We start from the raw sequence: 24,943 nt of genomic DNA, 5'->3' as shown, positions 1-24,943 counted from the left end.
GGCTGCCAACTTGTCGTGTCCTGGCAGCAGCTGTAAGGAGCTGAAAGTCGAGTGAATATTTCACACCTGCTGCTGCTGCTGCTGCTGCGCCTGCGCCACAATAATTATTATTGGCAACGAAATGTAATAAATACAATAAACTGGAATGCTGGCTTAAATTAATTAGGCTTTTAATATTTATGCTATGCCCATACCCGCACCGAAGGCAGCACTAAAGGGTATGCACTGCCTGCGGGGCATCTCATCGAATATAGTAGCTGATCTTAAAGTGAATTATAATATTTATGAGAAGGGTATATCAGAGCCGAAGGGTATGCACGGCCTATATACAGAACTGTATGATCAGTTCTTTTAAGATACATTCAAAACGAGAAGAAAAGTCTGCTGAAAGTCCGACACTGTTCTCCATTCTCCCAGATAAGGTTCTTGCCCTGACTCAATTATCAATTGGTGTGTGTCTTAGCTTATAACAGTATATCCCAGTCAATCACTCGAACACTTGTTTTCCAGAACGACTATTTATTAATCTTATTAATCGAATATAATCGTTGATCTTAAAATGTTTTCCATTATTCCATATAAGGTTCTTGTACTCTCGACTGGTTTGTGTCTTAGCTTATGCCAATACCTAGTAAGGGTATATCCTAGTCGGGCACTCGAACACTTGTCCCGCAGTTATGCTTATGGTTTTTTAAAATACTTTAGTTATATAAAGCTTATTAATCGAATATTTTAGCTGAGTTTAGTGTTTCGTCCATTTTTCTAGATAATCAAATGGTTTGTGTCTTAGCTTATGCCAACACCTAGTTCGGGTATATCCTAGTCGGGCACTCGAACACCTGCCTTCCTGTTATGATTTGCATTTGGCGACGACAAGCATTAAAGTCACCAAGGACACAGGGCTCGCGGCACAGGAGCTCGCTTCAGGTTCGTGCGCTCGGGCAATTAATAACACAAAAAGGTGACCGTAAATTTACCGAGCTGACATAAAGCTGCTGGTGGTGCAAAACTGGAGCTGACTCGAGCCAGCCAGGCAGCGAAGTAAGGTCCGCCGCAAAGGGTGCAGGATAATTATAAGCATGTATTATGAATTGTCAACGGCGAACACAAAATTAAATGTTGCCCGACATGTGATGGCAGCCCGAAGCAGCCCCAGCAAATAGCTTGCCCCATCTGCTTTCAAATAGTTGCCGCATGGCAGGACCTGCAGGACAATTGACTTTCATTTTTAAAGAGCAACAGGCCGCAGGAGAACGTGAAGCTTATGAGTAATACGGAACACAGGTCTTCGTTTACTTAAAGCGAGTAAATTTGGGGTTCAAGCTTCAGGCTTCGCTGTTCGATTCTAGATAAATGCCATACTTTATTCATGTGATTAGGAAAAGACGAATATAAGTAGAATATTTCTATATTCAATTCACTATTCAATGACTTTAACATAATTCAAAACAAAACAAGTAAGAGGTCCTAGTCGGGTGCTCCCGACTAGGGGATACCCTGAACCCTCTTTTTTAGAAGCTATATGTCAAGTTTGGTGACTCTAGTTCTTATTATTTACCAAAGCTGCCCAAAAAACAGGATATCGATATCGATTTTTATCGATTGCTTGGAAACGGAGTAAGTTATCGATTATCGGAAACAAACCTGATCTGCGCGGGAACTAGGGTAATAAAAGCCAAACTTCGTGGAAATCGGATGAGATTTGACCGAGTTATGAGCGTGGTAATTTTTGACCCATGTCTATATACGAATCTTGGGGTAAGATTTGGACATGAATTTCGACCAAAAAATCGGTGTCGAGATTTGAATGCCACATTAATCTAGAGCGAAAACCATGAAGAAAAAGCCAAACTTCGTGAAAATCTGATGAGATTTGGCCGAGATATGGGGGTCGTAAATTTTGACCCATGTCTATATACGAATCTTGGGGTAAGATTTGGACATGAATTTCGACCAAAAAACCGGTGTCGAGATTTGAATGCCAGATTAATCAAGAGGGAAAACCATGAAGAAAAAACCAAACTTCGTGGAAATCGGATGAGATTTGGCCGAGATATGGGGGTGGTAAGTTTTGACCCATGTCTATATACGAATCTTGGGGTAAGATTTGGACATGAATTTCGACCAAAAAATAGGTGTCGAGATTTGAATGCCACATTAATCTAGAGGGAAAACCATGAAGAAAAAGCCAAACTTCGTGAAAATCTGATGAGATTTGGCCGAGATATGGGGGTCGTAAATTTTGACCCATGTCTATATACGAATCTTGGGGTAAGATTTGGACATGTATTTCGACCAAAAAATCGGTGTCGAGATTTGAATGCCAGATTAATCAAGAGGGAAAACCATGAAGAAAAAGCCAAACTTCGTGGAAATCGGATGAGATTTGGCCGAGATATGGGGGTCGTAAATTTTGACCCATGTCTATATACGATCTTGGGGTAAGATTTGGACATGAATTTCGACCAAAAAATCGGTGTCGAGATTTGAATGCCACATTAATCTAGAGGGAAAACCGTGAGGAAAAAACCAAACTTCGTGGAAATCGGATGAGGTTTGACCGAGTTATGGGGGTGGGAATTTTTGACCCATGTCTATATACGAATCTTGGAGTAAGATTTGGACATGAATTTCGACCAAAAAATCGGTGTCGAGATTTGAATGCCACATTAATCTAGAGGGAAAACCATGAAGAAAAAGCCAAACTTCGTGGAAATCGGATGAGATTTGGCCGAGATATGGGGGTGGTTAATTTTGACCCATGTTGAATCTTGGGGTAAGATTTGGACATGAATTTCGACCAAAAAATCGGTGTCGAGAGTTGAATGCCACATTAATCTAGAGGGAAAACCATGACGAAAAAACCAAACTTCGTGGAAATCGGATGAGATTTGACCGAGTTATGGGGGTGGGAATTTTTGACCCATGTCTATATACGAATCTTGGGGTAAGATTTGGACATGAATTTCGACCAAAAAATCGGTGTCGAGATTTGAATGCCGCATTAATCTAGAGGGAAAACCATGACGAAAAAACCAAACTTCGTGGAAATCGGATGAAATTTGACCGAGTTATGGGCGTGGGAATTTTTGACCCATGTCTATATACGAATCTTGGGGTAAGATTTGGACATGAATTTCGACCAAAAAATCGGTGTCGAGATTTGAATGCCACATTAATCTAGAGGGAAAACCATGACGAAAAAACCAAACTTCGTGGAAATCGGATGAGATTTGACCGAGTTATGGGGGTGGGAATTTTTGACCCATGTCTATATACGAATCTTGGGGTAAGATTTAGACATGAATTTCGACCAAAAAATCGGTGTCGAGATTTGAATGCCACATTAATCTAGAGGGAAAACCATGAGGAAAAAACCAAACTTCGTGGAAATCGGATGAGGTTTGACCGAGTTATGGGGGTGGGAATTTTTGACCCATGTCTATATACGAATCTTGGGGTAAGATTTGGACATGAATTTCGACCAAAAAATAGGTGTCGAGATTTGAATGCCACATTAATCTAGAGGGAAAACCATGAAGAAAAAGCCAAACTTCGTGAAAATCTGATGAGATTTGGCCGAGATATGGGGGTCGTAAATTTTGACCCATGTCTATATACGAATCTTGGGGTAAGATTTAGACATGAATTTCGACCAAAAAATCGGTGTCGAGATTTGAATGCCACATTAATCTAGAGGGAAAACCATGAGGAAAAAACCAAACTTCGTGGAAATCGGATGAGGTTTGACCGAGTTATGGGGGTGGGAATTTTTGACCCATGTCTATATACGAATCTTGGGGTAAGATTTGGACATGAATTTCGACCAAAAAATCGGTGTCGAGATTTGAATGCCACATTAATCTAGAGGGAAAACCATGAAGAAAAAGCCAAACTTCGTGGAAATCGGATGAGATTTGGCCGAGATATGGGGGTGGTAAATTTTGACCCATGTCTATATACGAATCTTGGGGTAAGATTTGGACATGAATTTCGACCAAAAAATCGGTGTCGAGATTTGAATGCCACATTAATCTAGAGGGAAAACCATGAAGAAAAAGCCAAACTTCGTGGAAATCGGATGAGATTTGGCCGAGATATGGGGGTGGTAAATTTTGACCCATGTCTATATACGAATCTTGGGGTAAGATTTGGACATGAATTTCGACCACAAAATCGGTGTCGAGATTTGAATGCCACATTAATCTAGAGGGAAAACCATGATGAAAAAGCCAAACTTCGTGGAAATCGGATGAGATTTGACCGAGTTATGGGGGTGGGAATTTTTGACCCATGTCTATATACGAATCTTGGGGTAAGATTTGGACATGAATTTCGACCAAAATATCGGTGTCGAGATTTGAATGCCACATTAATCTAGAGGGAAAACCATGACGAAAAAACCAAACTTCGTGGAAATCGGATGAGATTTGACCGAGTTATGGGGGTGGGAATTTTTGACCCATGTCTATATACGAATCTTGGGGTAAGATTTGGACATGAATTTCGACCAAAAAATCGGTGTCGAGATTTGAATGCCACATTAATCTAGAGGGAAAACCATGACGAAAAAACCAAACTTCGTGGAAATCGGATGAAATTTGACCGAGTTATGGGCGTGGGAATTTTTGACCCATGTCTATATACGAATCTTGGGGTAAGATTTGGACATGAATTTCGACCAAAAAATCGGTGTCGAGATTTGAATGCCACATTAATCTAGAGGGAAAACCATGACGAAAAAACCAAACTTCGTGGAAATCGGATGAGATTTGACCGAGTTATGGGGGTGGGAATTTTTGACCCATGTCTATATACGAATCTTGGGGTAAGATTTAGACATGAATTTCGACCAAAAAATCGGTGTCGAGATTTGAATGCCACATTAATCTAGAGGGAAAACCATGAGGAAAAAACCAAACTTCGTGGAAATCGGATGAGGTTTGACCGAGTTATGGGGGTGGGAATTTTTGACCCATGTCTATATACGAATCTTGGGGTAAGATTTGGACATGAATTTCGACCAAAAAATCGGTGTCGAGATTTGAATGTCACATTAATCTAGAGGGAAAACCATGACGAAAAAACCAAACTTCGTGGAAATCGGATGAGATTTGACCGAGTTATGAGCGTGGTTAATTTTGACCCATGTTGAATCTTGGGGTAAGATTTGGACATGAATTTCGACCAAAAAATCGGTGTCGAGAGTTGAATGCCACATTAATCTAGAGGGAAAACCATGACGAAAAAACCAAACTTCGTGGAAATCGGATGAGATTTGACCGAGTTATGGGGGTGGGAATTTTTGACCCATGTCTATATACGAATCTTGGGGTAAGATTTGGACATGAATTTCGACCAAAAAATCGGTGTCGAGATTTGAATGCCACATTAATCTAGAGGGAAAACCATGACGAAAAAACCAAACTTCGTGGAAATCGGATGAAATTTGACCGAGTTATGGGCGTGGGAATTTTTGACCCATGTCTATATACGAATCTTGGGGTAAGATTTGGACATGAATTTCGACCAAAAAATCGGTGTCGAGATTTGAATGCCACATTAATCTAGAGGGAAAACCATGACGAAAAAACCAAACTTCGTGGAAATCGGATGAGATTTGACCGAGTTATGGGGGTGGGAATTTTTGACCCATGTCTATATACGAATCTTGGGGTAAGATTTAGACATGAATTTCGACCAAAAAATCGGTGTCGAGATTTGAATGCCACATTAATCTAGAGGGAAAACCATGAGGAAAAAACCAAACTTCGTGGAAATCGGATGAGGTTTGACCGAGTTATGGGGGTGGGAATTTTTGACCCATGTCTATATACGAATCTTGGGGTAAGATTTGGACATGAATTTCGACCAAAAAATCGGTGTCGAGATTTGAATGTCACATTAATCTAGAGGGAAAACCATGACGAAAAAACCAAACTTCGTGGAAATCGGATGAGATTTGACCGAGTTATGAGCGTGGTAATTTTTGACCCATGTCTATATACGAATCTTGGGGTAAGATTTGGACATGAATTTCGACCAAAAAATCGGTGTCGAGATTTGAATGCCACATTAATCTAGAGCGAAAACCATGAAGAAAAAGCCAAACTTCGTGAAAATCTGATGAGATTTGGCCGAGATATGGGGGTCGTAAATTTTGACCCATGTCTATATACGAATCTTGGGGTAAGATTTGGACATGAATTTCGACCAAAAAACCGGTGTCGAGATTTGAATGCCAGATTAATCAAGAGGGAAAACCATGAAGAAAAAACCAAACTTCGTGGAAATCGGATGAGATTTGGCCGAGATATGGGGGTGGTAAGTTTTGACCCATGTCTATATACGAATCTTGGGGTAAGATTTGGACATGAATTTCGACCAAAAAATAGGTGTCGAGATTTGAATGCCACATTAATCTAGAGGGAAAACCATGAAGAAAAAGCCAAACTTCGTGAAAATCTGATGAGATTTGGCCGAGATATGGGGGTCGTAAATTTTGACCCATGTCTATATACGAATCTTGGGGTAAGATTTGGACATGAATTTCGACCAAAAAATAGGTGTCGAGATTTGAATGCCACATTAATCTAGAGGGAAAACCATGAAGAAAAAGCCAAACTTCGTGAAAATCTGATGAGGTTTGACCGAGTTATGGGGGTGGGAATTTTTGACCCATGTCTACATACGAATCTTGGGGTAAGATTTGGACATGAATTTCGACCAAAAAATCGGTGTCGAGATTTGAATGCCAGATTAATCAAGAGGGAAAACCATGAAGAAAAAGCCAAACTTCGTGGAAATCGGATGACATTTTGGCCGAGATATGGGGGTCGTAAATTTTGACCCATGTCTATATACGATCTTGGGGTAAGATTTGGACATGAATTTCGACCAAAAAATCGGTGTCGAGATTTGAATGCCACATTAATCTAGAGGGAAAACCATGACGAAAAAACCAAACTTCGTGGAAATCGGATGAGATTTGACCGAGTTATGGGGGTGGGAATTTTTGACCCATGTCTATATACGAATCTTGGGGTAAGATTTAGACATGAATTTCGACCAAAAAATCGGTGTCGAGATTTGAATGCCACATTAATCTAGAGGGAAAACCATGAGGAAAAAACCAAACTTCGTGGAAATCGGATGAGGTTTGACCGAGTTATGGGGGTGGGAATTTTTGACCCATGTCTATATACGAATCTTGGGGTAAGATTTGGACATGAATTTCGACCAAAAAATCGGTGTCGAGATTTGAATGTCACATTAATCTAGAGGGAAAACCATGACGAAAAAACCAAACTTCGTGGAAATCGGATGAGATTTGACCGAGTTATGAGCGTGGTAATTTTTGACCCATGTCTATATACGAATCTTGGGGTAAGATTTGGACATGAATTTCGACCAAAAAATCGGTGTCGAGATTTGAATGCCACATTAATCTAGAGCGAAAACCATGAAGAAAAAGCCAAACTTCGTGAAAATCTGATGAGATTTGGCCGAGATATGGGGGTCGTAAATTTTGACCCATGTCTATATACGAATCTTGGGGTAAGATTTGGACATGAATTTCGACCAAAAAACCGGTGTCGAGATTTGAATGCCAGATTAATCAAGAGGGAAAACCATGAAGAAAAAACCAAACTTCGTGGAAATCGGATGAGATTTGGCCGAGATATGGGGGTGGTAAGTTTTGACCCATGTCTATATACGAATCTTGGGGTAAGATTTGGACATGAATTTCGACCAAAAAATAGGTGTCGAGATTTGAATGCCACATTAATCTAGAGGGAAAACCATGAAGAAAAAGCCAAACTTCGTGAAAATCTGATGAGATTTGGCCGAGATATGGGGGTCGTAAATTTTGACCCATGTCTATATACGAATCTTGGGGTAAGATTTGGACATGAATTTCGACCAAAAAATAGGTGTCGAGATTTGAATGCCACATTAATCTAGAGGGAAAACCATGAAGAAAAAGCCAAACTTCGTGAAAATCTGATGAGGTTTGACCGAGTTATGGGGGTGGGAATTTTTGACCCATGTCTACATACGAATCTTGGGGTAAGATTTGGACATGAATTTCGACCAAAAAATCGGTGTCGAGATTTGAATGCCAGATTAATCAAGAGGGAAAACCATGAAGAAAAAGCCAAACTTCGTGGAAATCGGATGACATTTTGGCCGAGATATGGGGGTCGTAAATTTTGACCCATGTCTATATACGATCTTGGGGTAAGATTTGGACATGAATTTCGACCAAAAAATCGGTGTCGAGATTTGAATGCCACATTAATCTAGAGGGAAAACCGTGAGGAAAAAACCAAACTTCGTGGAAATCGGATGAGGTTTGACCGAGTTATGGAGGTGGGAATTTTTGACCCATGTCTATATACGAATCTTGGAGTAAGATTTGGACATGAATTTCGACCAAAAAATCGGTGTCGAGATTTGAATGCCACATTAATCTAGAGGGAAAACCATGAAGAAAAAGCCAAACTTCGTGGAAATCGGATGAGATTTGGCCGAGATATGGGGGTGGTTAGTTTTGACCCATGTTGAATCTTGGGGTAAGATTTGGACATGAATTTCGACCAAAAAATCGGTGTCGAGATTTGAATGCCACATTAATCTAGAGGGAAAACCATGACGAAAAAACCAAACTTCGTGGAAATCGGATGAGGTTTGACCGAGTTATGGGGGTGGGAATTTTTGACCCATGTCTATATACGAATCTTGGGGTAAGATTTGGACATGAATTTCGACCAAAAAATCGGTGTCGAGATTTGAATGCCACATTAATCTAGAGGGAAAACCATGACGAAAAAACCAAACTTCGTGGAAATCGGATGAGATTTGACCGAGTTATGGGGGTGGGAATTTTTGACCCATGTCTATATACGAATCTTGGGGTAAGATTTGGACATGAATTTCGACCAAAAAATCGGTGTCGAGATTTGAATGCCACATTAATCTAGAGGGAAAACCATGACGAAAAAACCAAACTTCGTGGAAATCGGATGAGATTTGACCGAGTTATGGGGGTGGGAATTTTTGACCCATGTCTATATACGAATCTTGGGGTAAGATTTGGACATGAATTTCGACCAAAAAATCGGTGTCGAGATTTGAATGTCACATTAATCTAGAGGGAAAACCATGAAGAAAAAGCCAAACTTCGTGGAAATCGGATGAGATTTGGCCGAGATATGGGGGTGGTAAATTTTGACCCATGTCTATATACGAATCTTGGGGTAAGATTTGGACATGAATTTCGACCAAAAAATCGGTGTCGAGATTTGAATGCCACATTAATCTAGAGGGAAAACCATGAAGAAAAAGCCAAACTTCGTGGAAATCGGATGAGATTTGACCAAGATATGGGGGTGGTAAGTTTTGACCCATGTCTATATACGAATCTTGGGGTAAGATTTGGACATGAATTTCGACCAAAAAATAGGTGTCGAGATTTGAATGCCACATTAATCTAGAGGGAAAACCATGAAGAAAAAGCCAAACTTCGTGAAAATCTGATGAGATTTGGCCGAGATATGGGGGTCGTAAATTTTGACCCATGTCTATATACGAATCTTGGGGTAAGATTTGGACATGTATTTCGACCAAAAAATCGGTGTCGAGATTTGAATGCCAGATTAATCAAGAGGGAAAACCATGAAGAAAAAGCCAAACTTCGTGGAAATCGGATGAGATTTGGCCGAGATATGGGGGTCGTAAATTTTGACCCATGTCTATATACGATCTTGGGGTAAGATTTGGACATGAATTTCGACCAAAAAATCGGTGTCGAGATTTGAATGCCACATTAATCTAGAGGGAAAACCGTGAGGAAAAAACCAAACTTCGTGGAAATCGGATGAGGTTTGACCGAGTTATGGGGGTGGGAATTTTTGACCCATGTCTATATACGAATCTTGGAGTAAGATTTGGACATGAATTTCGACCAAAAAATCGGTGTCGAGATTTGAATGCCACATTAATCTAGAGGGAAAACCATGAAGAAAAAGCCAAACTTCGTGGAAATCGGATGAGATTTGGCCGAGATATGGGGGTGGTTAATTTTGACCCATGTTGAATCTTGGGGTAAGATTTGGACATGAATTTCGACCAAAAAATCGGTGTCGAGAGTTGAATGCCACATTAATCTAGAGGGAAAACCATGACGAAAAAACCAAACTTCGTGGAAATCGGATGAGATTTGACCGAGTTATGGGGGTGGGAATTTTTGACCCATGTCTATATACGAATCTTGGGGTAAGATTTGGACATGAATTTCGACCAAAAAATCGGTGTCGAGATTTGAATGCCACATTAATCTAGAGGGAAAACCATGAGGAAAAAACCAAACTTCGTGGAAATCGGATGAGGTTTGACCGAGTTATGGGGGTGGGAATTTTTGACCCATGTCTACATACGAATCTTGGGGTAAGATTTGGACATGAATTTCGACCAAAAAATCGGTGTCGAGATTTGAATGTCACATTAATCTAGAGGGAAAACCATGACGAAAAAACCAAACTTCGTGGAAATCGGATGAGATTTGACCGAGTTATGGGGGTGGGAATTTTTGACCCATGTCTATATACGAATCTTGGGGTAAGATTTGGACATGAATTTCGACCAAAAAATCGGTGTCGAGATTTGAATGCCACATTAATCTAGAGGGAAAACCATGACGAAAAAACCAAACTTCGTGGAAATCGGATGAGATTTGACCGAGTTATGGGGGTGGGAATTTTTGACCCATGTCTATATACGAATCTTGGGGTAAGATTTAGACATGAATTTCGACCAAAAAATCGGTGTCGAGATTTGAATGCCACATTAATCTAGAGGGAAAACCATGAGGAAAAAACCAAACTTCGTGGAAATCGGATGAGGTTTGACCGAGTTATGGGGGTGGGAATTTTTGACCCATGTCTACATACGAATCTTGGGGTAAGATTTGGACATGAATTTCGACCAAAAAATCGGTGTCGAGATTTGAATGTCACATTAATCTAGAGGGAAAACCATGACGAAAAAACCAAACTTCGTGGAAATCGGATGAGATTTGACCGAGTTATGGGGGTGGGAATTTTTGACCCATGTCTATATACGAATCTTGGGGTAAGATTTGGACATGAATTTCGACCAAAAAATCGGTGTCGAGATTTGAATGCCACATTAATCTAGAGGGAAAATCATGACGAAAAAAACCAAACTTCGTGGAAATCGGATGAAATTTGACCGAGTTATGGGGGTGGGAATTTTTGACCCATGTCTATATACGAATCTTGGGGTAAGATTTGGACATGAATTTCGACCAAAAAATCGGTGTCGAGATTTGAATGCCACATTAATCTAGAGGGAAAACCATGACGAAAAAACCAAACTTCGTGGAAATCGGATGAGATTTGACCGAGTTATGGGGGTGGGAATTTTTGACCCATGTCTATATACGAATCTTGGGGTAAGATTTGGACATGAATTTCGACCAAAAAATCGGTGTCGAGATTTGAATGCCACATTAATCTAGAGGGAAAACCATGACGAAAAAACCAAACTTCGTGGAAATCGGATGAGATTTGACCGAGTTATGGGGGTGGGAATTTTTGACCCATGTCTATATACGAATCTTGGGGTAAGATTTGGACATGAATTTCGACCAAAAAATCGGTGTCGAGATTTGAATGCCACATTAATCTAGAGGGAAAACCATGACGAAAAAACCGAACTTCGTGGAAATCGGATGAGATTTGACCGAGTTATGGGGGTGGGAATTTTTGACCCATGTCTATATACGAATCTTGGGGTAAGATTTGGACATGAATTTCGACCAAAAAATCGGTGTCGAGATTTGAATGCCACATTAATCTAGAGGGAAAACCATGAAGAAAAAACCAAACTTCGTGGAAATCGGATGAGATTTGACGGAGTTATGGGGGTGGGAATTTTTGACCCATGTCTATATACGAATCTTGGGGTAAGATTTGGACATGAATTTCGACCAAAAAATCGGTGTCGAGATTTGAATGCCACATTAATCTAGAGGGAAAACCATGAAGAAAAAGCCAAACTTCGTGGAAATCGGATGAGATTTGGCCGAGATATGGGGGTGGTAAATTTTGACCCATGTCTATATACGAATCTTGGGGTAAGATTTGGACATGAATTTCGACCAAAAAATCGGTGTCGAGATTTGAATGCCACATTAATCTAGAGGGAAAACCATGAAGAAAAAGCCAAACTTCGTGGAAATCGGATGAGATTTGGCCGAGATATGGGGGTGGTAAATTTTGACCCATGTCTATATACGAATCTTGGGGTAAGATTTGGACATGAATTTCGACCACAAAATCGGTGTCGAGATTTGAATGCCACATTAATCTAGAGGGAAAACCATGATGAAAAAGCCAAACTTCGTGGAAATCGGATGAGATTTGACCGAGTTATGGGGGTGGGAATTTTTGACCCATGTCTATATACGAATCTTGGGGTAAGATTTGGACATGAATTTCGACCAAAATATCGGTGTCGAGATTTGAATGCCACATTAATCTAGAGGGAAAACCGTGAGGAAAAAACCAAACTTCGTGGAAATCGGATGAGGTTTGACCGAGTTATGGGGGTGGTTAATTTTGACCCATGTCTATATACGAATCTTGGGGTAAGATTTGGACATGAATTTCGACCAAAAAATCGGTGTCGAGAGTTGAATGCCACATTAATCTAGAGAGAAAACCATGACGAAAAAACCAAACTTCGTGGAAATCGGATGAGGTTTGACCGAGTTATGGGGGTGGGAATTTTTGACCCATGTCTATATACGAATCTTGGTGTAAGATTTGGACATGAATTTCGACCAAAAAATCGGTGTCGAGATTTGAATGCCACATTAATCTAGAGGGAAAACCATGACGAAAAAACCAAACTTCGTGGAAATCGGATGAAATTTGACCGAGTTATGGGGGTGGGAATTTTTGACCCATGTCTATATACGAATCTTGGGGTAAGATTTGGACATGAATTTCGACCAAAAAATCGGTGTCGAGATTTGAATGCCACATTAATCTAGAGGGAAAACCATGACGAAAAAACCAAACTTCGTGGAAATCGGATGAGATTTGACCGAGTTATGGGGGTGGGAATTTTTGACCCATGTCTATATACGAATCTTGGGGTAAGATTTGGACATGAATTTCGACCAAAAAATCGGTGTCGAGATTTGAATGCCACATTAATCTAGAGGGAAAACCATGAGGAAAAAACCAAACTTCGTGGAAATCGGATGAGGTTTGACCGAGTTATGGGGGTGGGAATTTTTGACCCATGTCTATATACGAATCTTGGGGTAAGATTTGGACATGAATTTCGACCAAAAAATCGGTGTCGAGATTTGAATGCCACATTAATCTAGAGGGAAAACCATGAAGAAAACGCCAAACTTCGTGGAAATCGGATGAGATTTGGCCGAGATATGGGGGTGGTTAATTTTGACCCATGTCTATATACGAATCTTGGGGTAAGATTTGGACATGAATTTCGACCAAAAAATCGGTGTCGAGAGTTGAATGCCACATTAATCTAGAGGGAAAACCATGACGAAAAAACCAAACTTCGTGAAAAGCTGATGAGATTTGGCTGAGATATGGGGGTCGTAAATTTTGACCCATGTCTATATACGAATCTTGGGGTAAGATTTGCACATGAATTTCCACCAAAACATCGGTGTCGAGATTTGAATGCCACATTAATCTAGAGGGAAAACCATGACGAAAAAACCAAACTTCGTGGAAATCGGATGAGATTTGACCGAGTTATGGGGGTGGGAATTTTGACCCATGTCTATATACGAATCTTGGGGTAAGATTTGGACATAAATTTCGACCAAAAAATCGGTGTCGAGATTTGAATGCCACATTAATCTAGAGGGAAAACCATGAAGAAAAAACCAAACTTCGTGGAAATCGGATGAGATTTGACCGAGTTATGGGGGTGGGAATTTTTGACCCATGTCTATATACGAATCTTGGGGTAAGATTTGGACATGAATTTCGACCAAAAAATCGGTGTCGAGATTTGAATGCCACATTAATCTAGAGGGAAAACCATGAGGAAAAAACCAAACTTCGTGGAAATCGGATGAGGTTTGACCGAGTTATGGGGGTGGGAATTTTTGACCCATGTCTATATACGAATCTTGGGGTAAGATTTGGACATGAATTTCGACCAAAAAATCGGTGTCGAGATTTGAATGCCACATTAATCTAGAGGGAAAACCATGAAGAAAACGCCAAACTTCGTGGAAATCGGATGAGATTTGGCCGAGATATGGGGGTGGTTAATTTTGACCCATGTCTATATACGAATCTTGGGGTAAGATTTGCACATGAATTTCCACCAAAACATCGGTGTCGAGATTTGAATGCCACATTAATCTAGAGGGAAAACCATGACGAAAAAACCAAACTTCGTGAAAAGCTGATGAGATTTGGCTGAGATATGGGGGTCGTAAATTTTGACCCATGTCTATATACGAATCTTGGGGTAAGATTTGCACATGAATTTCCACCAAAACATCGGTGTCGAGATTTGAATGCCACATTAATCTAGAGGGAAAACCATGACGAAAAAACCAAACTTCGTGGAAATCGGATGAGATTTGACCGAGTTATGGGGGTGGGAATTTTGACCCATGTCTATATACGAATCTTGGGGTAAGATTTGGACATGAATTTCGACCAAAAAATCGGTGTCGAGATTTGAATGCCACATTAATCTAGAGGGAAAACCATGAAGAAAAAACCAAACTTCGTGGAAATCGGATGAGATTTGACGGAGTTATGGGGGTGGGAATTTGTGACCCATGTCTATATACGAATCTTGGGGTAAGATTTGGACATGAATTTCGACCAAAAAATCGGTGTCGAGATTTGAATGCCACATTAATCTAGAGGGAAAACCATGAAGAAAAAACCAAACTTCGTGGAAATCGGATGAGATTTGACCGAGTTATGGGGGTGGGAATTTTTGACCCATGTCTATATACGAATCTTGGGGTAAGAATTGGACATGAATTTCGACCAAAAAATCGGTGTCGAGATTTGAATGCCACATTAATCTAGAGGGAAAACCATGAAGAAAAAACAGAACTTCGTGGAAATCGGATGAGATTTGACGGAGTTATGGGGGTGGGAATTTTTGACCCATGTCTATATACGAATCTTGGGGTAAGATTTGGACATGAATTTCGACCAAAAAATCGGTGTCGAGATTTGAATGCCACATTAATCTAGAGGGAAACCCATGACGAAAAAACCAAACTTCGTGGAAATCGGATGAGATTTGATCGAGTTATGGGGGTGGGAATTTTTGAACCATGTCTATATACGAATCTTGGGGTAAGATTTGGACATGAATTTCGACCAAAAAATCGGTGTCGAGATATGAATGCCACATTAATCTAGAGGGAAAACCATGAGGAAAAAACCAAACTTCGTGGAAATCGGATGAGATTTGACGGAGTTATGGGGGTGGGAATTTTTGACCCATGTCTATATACGAATCTTGGGGTAAGATTTGGACATGAATTTCGACCAAAAAATCGGTGTCGAGATTTGAATGCCACATTAATCTAGAGGGAAAACCATGACGAAAAAACCAAACTTCGTGGAAATCGGATGAGATTTGACCGAGTTATGGGGGTGGGAATTTTTGACCCATGTCTATATACGAATCTTGGGGTAAGATTTGGACATGAATTTCGACCAAAAAATCGGTGTCGAGATTTGAATGCCACATTAATCTAGAGGGAAAACCATGAAGAAAAAACCAAACTTCGTGGAAATCGGATGAGATTTGACGGAGTTATGGGGGTGGGAATTTTTGACCCATGTCTATATACGAATCTTGGGGTAAGATTTGGACATGAATTTCGACCAAAAAATCGGTGTCGAGATTTGAATGCCACATTAACCTAGAGGGAAAACCATGAAGAAAAAGCCAAACTTCGTGGAAATCGGATGAGATTTGGCCGAGATATGGGGGTGGTAAATTTTGACCCATGTCTATATACGAATCTTGGGGCAAGATTTGGACATGAATTTCGACCAAAAAATCGGTGTCGAGATTTGAATGCCACATTAATCTAGAGGGAAAACCATGAAGAAAAAGCCAAACTTCGTGGAAATCGGATGAGATTTGGCCGAGATATGGGGGTGGTAAATTTTGACCCATGTCTATATACGAATCTTGGGGTAAGATTTGGACATGAATTTCGACCACAAAATCGGTGTCGAGATTTGAATGCCACATTAATCTAGAGGGAAAACCATGACGAAAAAACCAAACTTCGTGGAAATCGGATGAAATTTGACCGAGTTATGGGGGTGGGAATTTTTGACCCATGTCTATATACGAATCTTGGGGTAAGATTTGGACATGAATTTCGACCAATAAATCGGTGTCGAGATTTGAATGCCACATTAATCTAGAGGGAAAACCATGAGGAAAAAACCAAACTTCGTGGAAATCGGATGAAATTTGACCGAGTTATGGGCGTGGGAATTTTTGACCCATGTCTATATACGAATCTTGGGGTAAGATTTGGACATGAATTTCGACCAAAAAATCGGTGTCGAGATTTGAATGCCACATTAATCTAGAGGGAAAAGCATGACGAAAAAACCAAACTTCGTGGAAATCGGATGAAATTTGACCGAGTTATGGGGGTGGGAATTTTTGACCCATGTCTATATACGAATCTTGGGGTAAGATTTGGACATGAATTTCGACCAAAAAATCGGTGTCGAGATTTGAATGCCACATTAATCTAGAGGGAAAACCATGAGGAAAAAACCAAACTTCGTGGAAATCGGATGAAATTTGACCGAGTTATGGGCGTGGGAATTTTTGACCCATGTCTATATACGAATCTTGGGGTAAGATTTGGACATTAATTTCAACCAAAAAATCGGTGTCGAGATTTGAATGCCACATTAATCTAGAGGGAAAACCATGACGAAAAAGCCAAACTTCGTGAAAATCGGATGAGATTTGGCCGAGATATGGGGGTGGTAAATTTTGACCCATGTCTATATACGAATCTTGGGGTAAGATTTGCACATGAATTTCCACCAAAAAATCGGTGTCGAGATTTGAATGCCACAATAATCTAGAGGGAAAACCATGACGAAAAAACCAAACTTCGTGGAAATCGGATGAGATTTGACCGAGTTATGGGGGTGGGAATTTTTGACCCATGTCTATATACGAATCTTGGGGTAAGATTTGGACATGAATTTCGACCAAAAAATCGGTGTCGAGATTTGAATGCCACATTAATCTAGAGGGAAAACCATGACGAAAAAACCAAACTTCGTGGAAATCGGATGAGATTTGACCGAGTTATGGGGGTGGGAATTTTTGACCCATGTCTATATACGAATCTTGGGGTAAGATTTGGACATGAATTTCGACCAAAAAATCGGTGTCGAGATTTGAATGCCACATTAATCTAGAGGGAAAACCATGAAGAAAAAGCCAAACTTCGTGGAAATCTGATGAGATTTGGCCGAGATATGGGGGTGGTAAATTTTGACCCATGTCTATATACGAATCTTGGGGTAAGATTTGGACATGAATTTCGACCAAAAAATCAGTGTCGAGATTTGAATGCCACATTAATCTAGAGGGAAAACCATGACGAAAAAACCAAACTTCGTGGAAATCGGATGAGATTTGACCGAGTTATGGGGGTGGGAATTTTTGACCCATGTCTATATACGAATCTTGGGGTAAGATTTGGACATGAATTTCGACCAAAAAATCGGTGTCGAGATTTGAATGCCACATTAATCTAGAGGGAAAACCATGACGAAAAACCAAACTTCGTGGAAATCGGATGAAATTTGACCGAGTTATGGGGGTGGGAATTTTTGACCCACGTCTATATACGAATCTTGGGTAAGATTTGGACATGAATTTCGACCAAAAAATCGGTGTCGAGATTTGAGTGCCACATTAATCTAGAGGGAAAACCATGAAGAAAAAGCCAAACTTCGTGGAAATCGGATGAGATTTGGCCGAGATATGGGGGTGGTAAATTTTGACCCATGTCTATATACGAATCTTGGGGTAAGATTTGGACATGAATTTCGACCAAAAAATCGGTGTCGAGATTTGAATGCCACATTAATCTAGAGGGAAAACCATGCTATTTTAGAAGCTATATGTCAAGTTTGGTGACTCTAGCTCTTATTATTTACCAAAATTGCCCAAAAAACAGGATATCGATATCAAATTTTATCGATTATTTGGAAACGGAGTAAGTTATCGATTATCGGAAACAAACTTGATCTGCGCGGGAGCTAGGAGCATCTACACCTAAAATTTCTCTGTAGCTCTAGCTCTTATAGTTTCTGAGACCCTTGCGTTCATACATACGGACGAACGGACGGACGGACGGACAGACAGACGGACATGGCTAAGATCGACTCAGCTATTTATGCTGATCAAGAATATATATACTTTATGGGGTCGGAGTTGCTTCCTTCTGCCTGTTACATACATTTGGCTTTCGCACAAATACAATATACCCTTATACCCATTTTTAATGGGTTCAGGGTATAAAAAATACTTTTTTAGGGCAATTTCCTTACCTTTCCTTCTGCAAACTTAAACAAATACTCTGCTGATTCTTGTATGTCTTTATGAAATGACAGACGCGCAGATTTAACACACATTTGGTTGCAATTTAAAATGCATCACTGCACAAGCAACCCAATTCCCCAGGCATTTTCAGCATAAAAGCCAAAGAGGAGAAAATAAAATCGAGATTTGCATTGGTTTCAGCATAAACAATTCATTTCTTTTGGCACACCAAATCTTGAACAATGCGTATTTCTGTTTACGTTTGCAAATCAAATTGCAATAAAAAAGTAACTGAGCAGCAAAGATACCCTGGGCATACGTAAAAGTGCGCTACTCTAAACCATAAATGAGTATAAGAAGTACCCATATGCACAAGTAGTGTATTCGCATTTCAAAGCACGTTTACTCTAAATCATCGATGAGTATTCCTGATACTCATATGCAAAAGTGTAACTATTTAATGCTCGTCAATGAGTATTCCTGATACTCATACGCAAAAGTGCGGGTATTCAATGGTCGTCAATGAGTATTCCTGATACTCATACGCAAAAGTGCAAGTATTCAATATTCGTATGAGTAATCAAAGGATACTAACGGTAGTATTGGGAGTAAGCTTACTTCTACTCATTAAATATCATTATTAGAGTATATGATTTGGGTATAAGTCACCTACCGAGCAATTGTCATAGCACACTGGCCGAGAATTCGATCCTGGTTGTTCAGTTGCTGTGTAGACAACTTATCTACCACCCGTTACAGGTATATCATATAGTTGACATCAAAGTAGGTTGAACTCTTTTCCACATTTAGCATACTCTCTGAAAATTTCCTTGGATCTGATACCCTGTGCAGTAGCAAGAGTTGAATAACCCACAATCCAAATGCCTTCTGATTGGCATATTGATGTCAACAGTGAGGATTATGTATGATGACGTTGTCATTTATATATCGCATTGCTGGAGGCGCATTCTTGCGCCTACACAGGGGCAGCAAATGAACAAATGAACAAAGACTTTCACCAGGCGCTTTTTTATGTTATCGGGCAACAATTGACTGACTGCAATTCGGTCAGAATTAGTGAACCGTCAAGAGTTATTCATTCAGTGCAATCAGATATATATTCAGACAGGGTATCAATTACAGGCGGTAGTTTTGCTTCGAATGCAGCGCGAAAGTGAGAGCTAAAGTTTGTGTGTGTTTTTCATGTACTCGTTAGTTTTGTGAATTATTTGCGCCTGCAGCTGCAACGAGCCGCACATCCGCAGCTTCATGCCACATGCCACATGGCCCTGCAACATAAATGGCACACTTCCAACGTGGCCAATGCGACATAATTAAAACGCAACATAAATAAACGCATCCGATGATAAATTGGCCAGGGCCAGGCCCTGGGCAGAGGGCGATTGGGCGCGGCACAGTGCAGCTCGGAAATGTGCGTTAATCCAATTAAATGCGCAATTTGCATGTGCAAACAACAAAACGAACAGCGCAAAATTGTTATTAATTAAAAATTGGTAGCGATGACTGCAATTAACAAGAAGCCAGATAAGGTAGAAACAACAGAATGACGACGACTACAAAATACCCTTCTATATATACACTTGCATGTCGTGAGATATCTTTATTACTGGGGGCCCTTATGGAGAATGCCTTACAGTCAGATACTCTTCAAATTGGTAGCGCCGACTGCAATCAACAAGAAGCGAGAAGAATAATTTACAACTGAATGCCGACTTACCAAATACCCTTCTATATGTAGTATACTATTCTATGAAGTACGATATCTCTTTTTTAGTAGAGGATAGTTTAAACCTTTAAATGTGGCCCGGCCCTTAGCTGATAAAGAAGAAGCTAGATGTATAATTTACAACTGAAAGCCGACTACCAAATGCTCTTCCAGTAATACACTTGTAAGACGTAAGAATTACGATAGCTTTATTACTGGGGGATAGTTTGAGCCTCTAATTGTGACCCTTGCAATAAACAAGAAGCCAGAAACATACCTTACAATTAAATAGCGACTACCGAATACCCTTCTATACATAGTGCTTTGCTGAACGCCGAACGCCGAACTTCAAGCACAATTAAGCCCCAGCAAAGAGGAATGCCTTACCTACTCCTGAAATTGTCAGGGTAAAAGTCAGGCACTTTTCAGTCAATAAACACGAATGGCATGAAAATTGAAAGAAATGTATTGGAATTGAGAATGGAACATGCTAATAGCCAATTTGGGCTGCAGCCTCAGTATATAATGGAGGTCATTATGCAGCAGGCGGAGCTAGAGGAGGTCACTTTGCAGCAGGAGGAGATGAAGTAGATGAGCAGAGAGAGGAGTATATGCAGGAGGAGCAGAGGGAGCTAGAGGAGGTCACTATATAGCAGCAGCGGGGGGAGATGGAGCAGAAGCAGGAGGAGCTAGAGGAGGTTACTTTACAGCAGGAGGAGATGGAGTAGGAGAGCAGAGAATGGAGTATAGAGCAAGAGGAGCAGAGAGAGCTAGAGGAGGTCACTTTGTAGCAGCAGCAGGAGGAGATGTAGCAGGGGGAGGAATCGGAGCAGCTGGCGCTGGCTGTGCTGCACGCATAAATGCAGTTCATTTGCTGGAGGCTTCATATTTGGGACAATGTCCTGGCTGGAACTTTGCCGGCGTTTGTTTTGGCTGCTCGCTTGTTAGTTTTGTTTGGACAGAGCATGTTGTTTAGGTTGTTCAACCCACAGTGGAAACTGCCTACGACGACATGTTGTTGTTTTGCCGGGTCATGACAATAGCAGCAGCCACCATTTAAAAGCCATTCCTCGTCTGCGCACAGCCAAATCAAAGCCAACAGCAGCAGCTCCAGCAGCGGCACGTGCCGCCTGGCTGATAACATGGAAATCCTGGCAAATAAACTGCAGTGTAATGCGAACATTCTACATGCGCGCCATACACTGAGCGAAAACTATGGGCATTTAAAAGTTTAAGTGCAGGGGATTTGACGTATAGATACCCTGCACGGAGCAGGGGTTACTTTTGAGTAGGAGGAATTCAGCTCTGCTCTGCGAGCTATTCTTTTTCAAGGCATGCACAAATTTGAGTCAAAGATACCCTGTAATTAAATTAGAAGCACATTTGAGGCATTCTCTAGGCATGCACAAATTCGTGTTATAGATACCCTGTAATTAATTACATTCGAAGCACATTTGTGACATTTTCTAGGCATGCACAAGTTCGAATTGAAGATACCCTGTAATTTATTACATTAGAAGCACATTTGCGGCAATCTCTAGAGCAGTTTTATTAGAAAACACTGGAAGATGCCGCAAGCTGAGCTCCAGCATATTTTAGCGAAAATGGTTTTTACCTTTTTTATATAAATCGGATTAAAATTTAGGCACAGTCTTTAAAATATATATGCTTTCTACTAGCAGCATATAACCTCAAAATGCATATTTATAAATTACTCATAACAATTTTCTCTCAGCGCACGAAACACTCGTAAAGAGCCCAGCAGTGTATCTAGTACCCAGAACCCCAGGGGTGCGATTTCGGACAGCCATAAGGCGCATAACATGAGCCATCATTTAGGCACTAAGCATAGGGTGGCCAGGGGTGGGGAGAGGGTAGAAGGGGGTTGGGGGGCTGACATTTTGAAAATTTAACTTGTGCAATTTGCATGAGACGCAAGTAAAAGTAAAAACGATACTTTTGGCCCAACTTTTCTGGCCGTAAAGCAGCAGCAACAGCAAACGAAGCGACAGACGGCAGACAACAAGCTGCCAAAAGGGAAGAGCAGGTCGAATATCAAATACCCTTAGAGAAAAGCGACACACGGGCAGATATGTGAGAAGGGACTGTTAAGCTCGTGGCATAACAACTAACGACTTGACGAATAGCCTGATTCCACTTCGCTTAAAATATGTTACATTTAGTAGATTCATATTCTGCGATTCCATTAGCAAATGTCAGTTGTCGGTAACATGTGAGTGGCAAGCGTTTCTTTAAATAAATAGCTGATCGACTTGCTTTGATTTACCTAAGCATAGTATTTCTTCCAAAGCTCAAATAAGACGGCTTGAAGTAGGGAATCCATTTAATGGATTCCTTGCGAGGTTTTCGAGAAATCATGGCAAACAATCGAAATACTCGGGGTGAATACCAAAATTTTTTTGCATATGTGAAAAATGTGGTCTCTTATGGAAAAACGTACAGGCAACATATTTCACACACAAAAAATGTTGACAGTGGAATAACGATATTTTGCTATGGCAACTAAATTATATAGTGATCCGAGTCGGTAAGATCTAACATAGGAAAGAGACAGACGTACCTCTGCGAGAGCTGGGCATGGCTTTAACAATTCGAGAAAGTCTTCTTCTAGGCGTTACAAATGCCTTGACAGAGCAATGATACCCTACATAAGCGTATGACAACAATGGAAGGCATAATAAGCACGTGTCCTTTGTCCTGGCCACGACACACATTTGGCAAATGTTGTTGCTGCTGTTGTTGTCTGGTTGTCGTCTGAGCTGACAGCAATGCAAACAGACACGTGCAACACCCACACAGAGGGGGAGGTGGGTGGCTGTTGGGGTCACGGGGTGGGCCCGGTTTGCATGTGTTAATGATGGATTGTTTACTGAGAATTCGAGTCCTTGTGGAAACGGTTTCTAATCGCCGGCGAGTGTCCTTTCGCTTTGCCGGGGCTTCTGCAACCCCAAAAATTTACATACTCTATAACTCATACCCTAACACTTTCAGCTCCAGTCTGACGGGATATTTTGCTTGTGGTTTTCTTTTTTTTGTGGCAGTTTGTCCTTTCGGGCACGTGATTTCATTGCAACAATTAATTTTGTGCAGCTCATTAAGCAAAGAATTCTAGTTGGGTTTTCCGCGCGGGCTTTTTCTTTGTGTTTGCTGTAAACGACGCATTTTGAAATTTTCCAACTTTCCAAATTTTTCGGCAACAAATTGAAGTTAATGTTCAGGGTTTTGTGGGGGTTGGCATCGGGCTGACTGGCTTTATAAAAGTTAATGGCCTCGCTAGATAGCTAATGTGCGCCACGGACAAAGCCCGTTTATGGCTAGGGTTAACGCTTAAGGCCAAGACAGCATTCAACTACGCAAATATCCCGAAATTGTGTGCGCATTAGAGTACAAATATGTTCTGGGCCTGGTGGGTTGAGTAAATGTGTGTGCTTTAATAATAAAATAGGAGCTTTGTTTAGGATATATACGAGAAGATGAGTTTAATTACACACTCATGTACATATAATATATTATAAAGCTGGCATTGAATCGAACTTAAAACTTAAATGATGCCAAATTGTGTTCAGCGACAAGCCATAAACAAAATGCTATTCCACATGAAAATCCGTTCAGTTTTGACCAAGTTATGAGATTCTGAAATCTCTGCCAATTGGCATTTCCAACACTTTTCTGTTGTGCTTTACAACACTGACAGCCTGACAGCCAAATCACTGCACAACACTTTAGATAGAAAAAGCATTTGTCGCAGCATTCCATAGCTTTAAAGAGAATCAGAATGGAGGTCGATAAGGCAGAGACTGAGGCGGAGCCGGCATCGGCATCATCCAACGAGGAGAGTGACGATGACGCGGACGCCGATGCGGATGTGGAGGAGAGTCCACGCGGACGCAAAAGTGTCAGCTCCATAATCGCCGAAATGGCCATCAAGAACGAACAGGAGGCGGCCAGCAGCAGTGTCCGCACCCAAAAGGAGGACGAACAAAAGCGATTGGGTGAGTGCGAGTCCAAAGCGGAATCAATGCACTCAACTGCATCCAGTAATGTCCCCCTTCCTCCACAGAGCTGTCCAATCTATCGCCAGCGGCAATGGCCGCCTACATACGTGAGCTGGAAGCGGAGCTCTACGAGCTGAGCCAACGCGAGGCCCGAGAGCTCTCGCGCAGCAAGCACCTGCGCATCTTTGGCAACACACGCAGACGCTCCAGCAAGTAGGCGAGGGGCAGCTTTAACATATATCAAATAAATGGCCATCAATGAAAGTGAACATAGCTTCAGTTACTGTAAGTAGCTGGCCATGTGGCACATGACAAAATCCGCTTACAGGTCTTAATTTCCTGACTTGGGGACGGTCTGTGTCCATTTGGCTCGGGCGGACATTACACATCCGCCGGCTGCTTATTTAGTAGCCTCAGCAAACACGCAAATGCACAACAAATGGGCCAGAGTTGGGGGTTGCGTCCGGAGCTGGAACGAGGGCTAGGAATGGGACAGGGTATGGGCCTGGGCCAGAGCTCATCGGCATTTGATTAGGGAGACACA

The 24,943-nt window shown here is 41.1% G+C and overlaps 1 protein-coding gene across 1 annotated transcript; it reads left to right on the top strand.

Moving 5' to 3' along the window:
- Window positions 1-24,062: 24,062 nt before the first annotated feature.
- On the top strand, window positions 24,063-24,681 carry LOC115762268. Its single transcript, XM_030704428.1, has 2 exons — window positions 24,063-24,396; window positions 24,465-24,681. Exons 1-2 carry the CDS (start codon window positions 24,180-24,182, stop codon window positions 24,614-24,616), a joined length of 369 nt encoding a protein of 122 aa, XP_030560288.1. The 5' UTR covers window positions 24,063-24,179; the 3' UTR covers window positions 24,617-24,681.
- The last annotated feature ends 262 nt before the right edge of the window (window positions 24,682-24,943 follow it).

The sequence above is a fragment of the Drosophila novamexicana genome, unplaced genomic scaffold (assembly GCF_003285875.2).
Source record: "Drosophila novamexicana strain 15010-1031.04,08,12 unplaced genomic scaffold, DnovRS2.1 tig00000564-arrow-pilon, whole genome shotgun sequence".
NCBI classification, from domain to species: domain Eukaryota; kingdom Metazoa; phylum Arthropoda; class Insecta; order Diptera; family Drosophilidae; genus Drosophila; species Drosophila novamexicana.
Note: the sequence above shows the minus strand (reverse complement) of the source record. Positions and strands in the feature narration are given on the sequence as shown.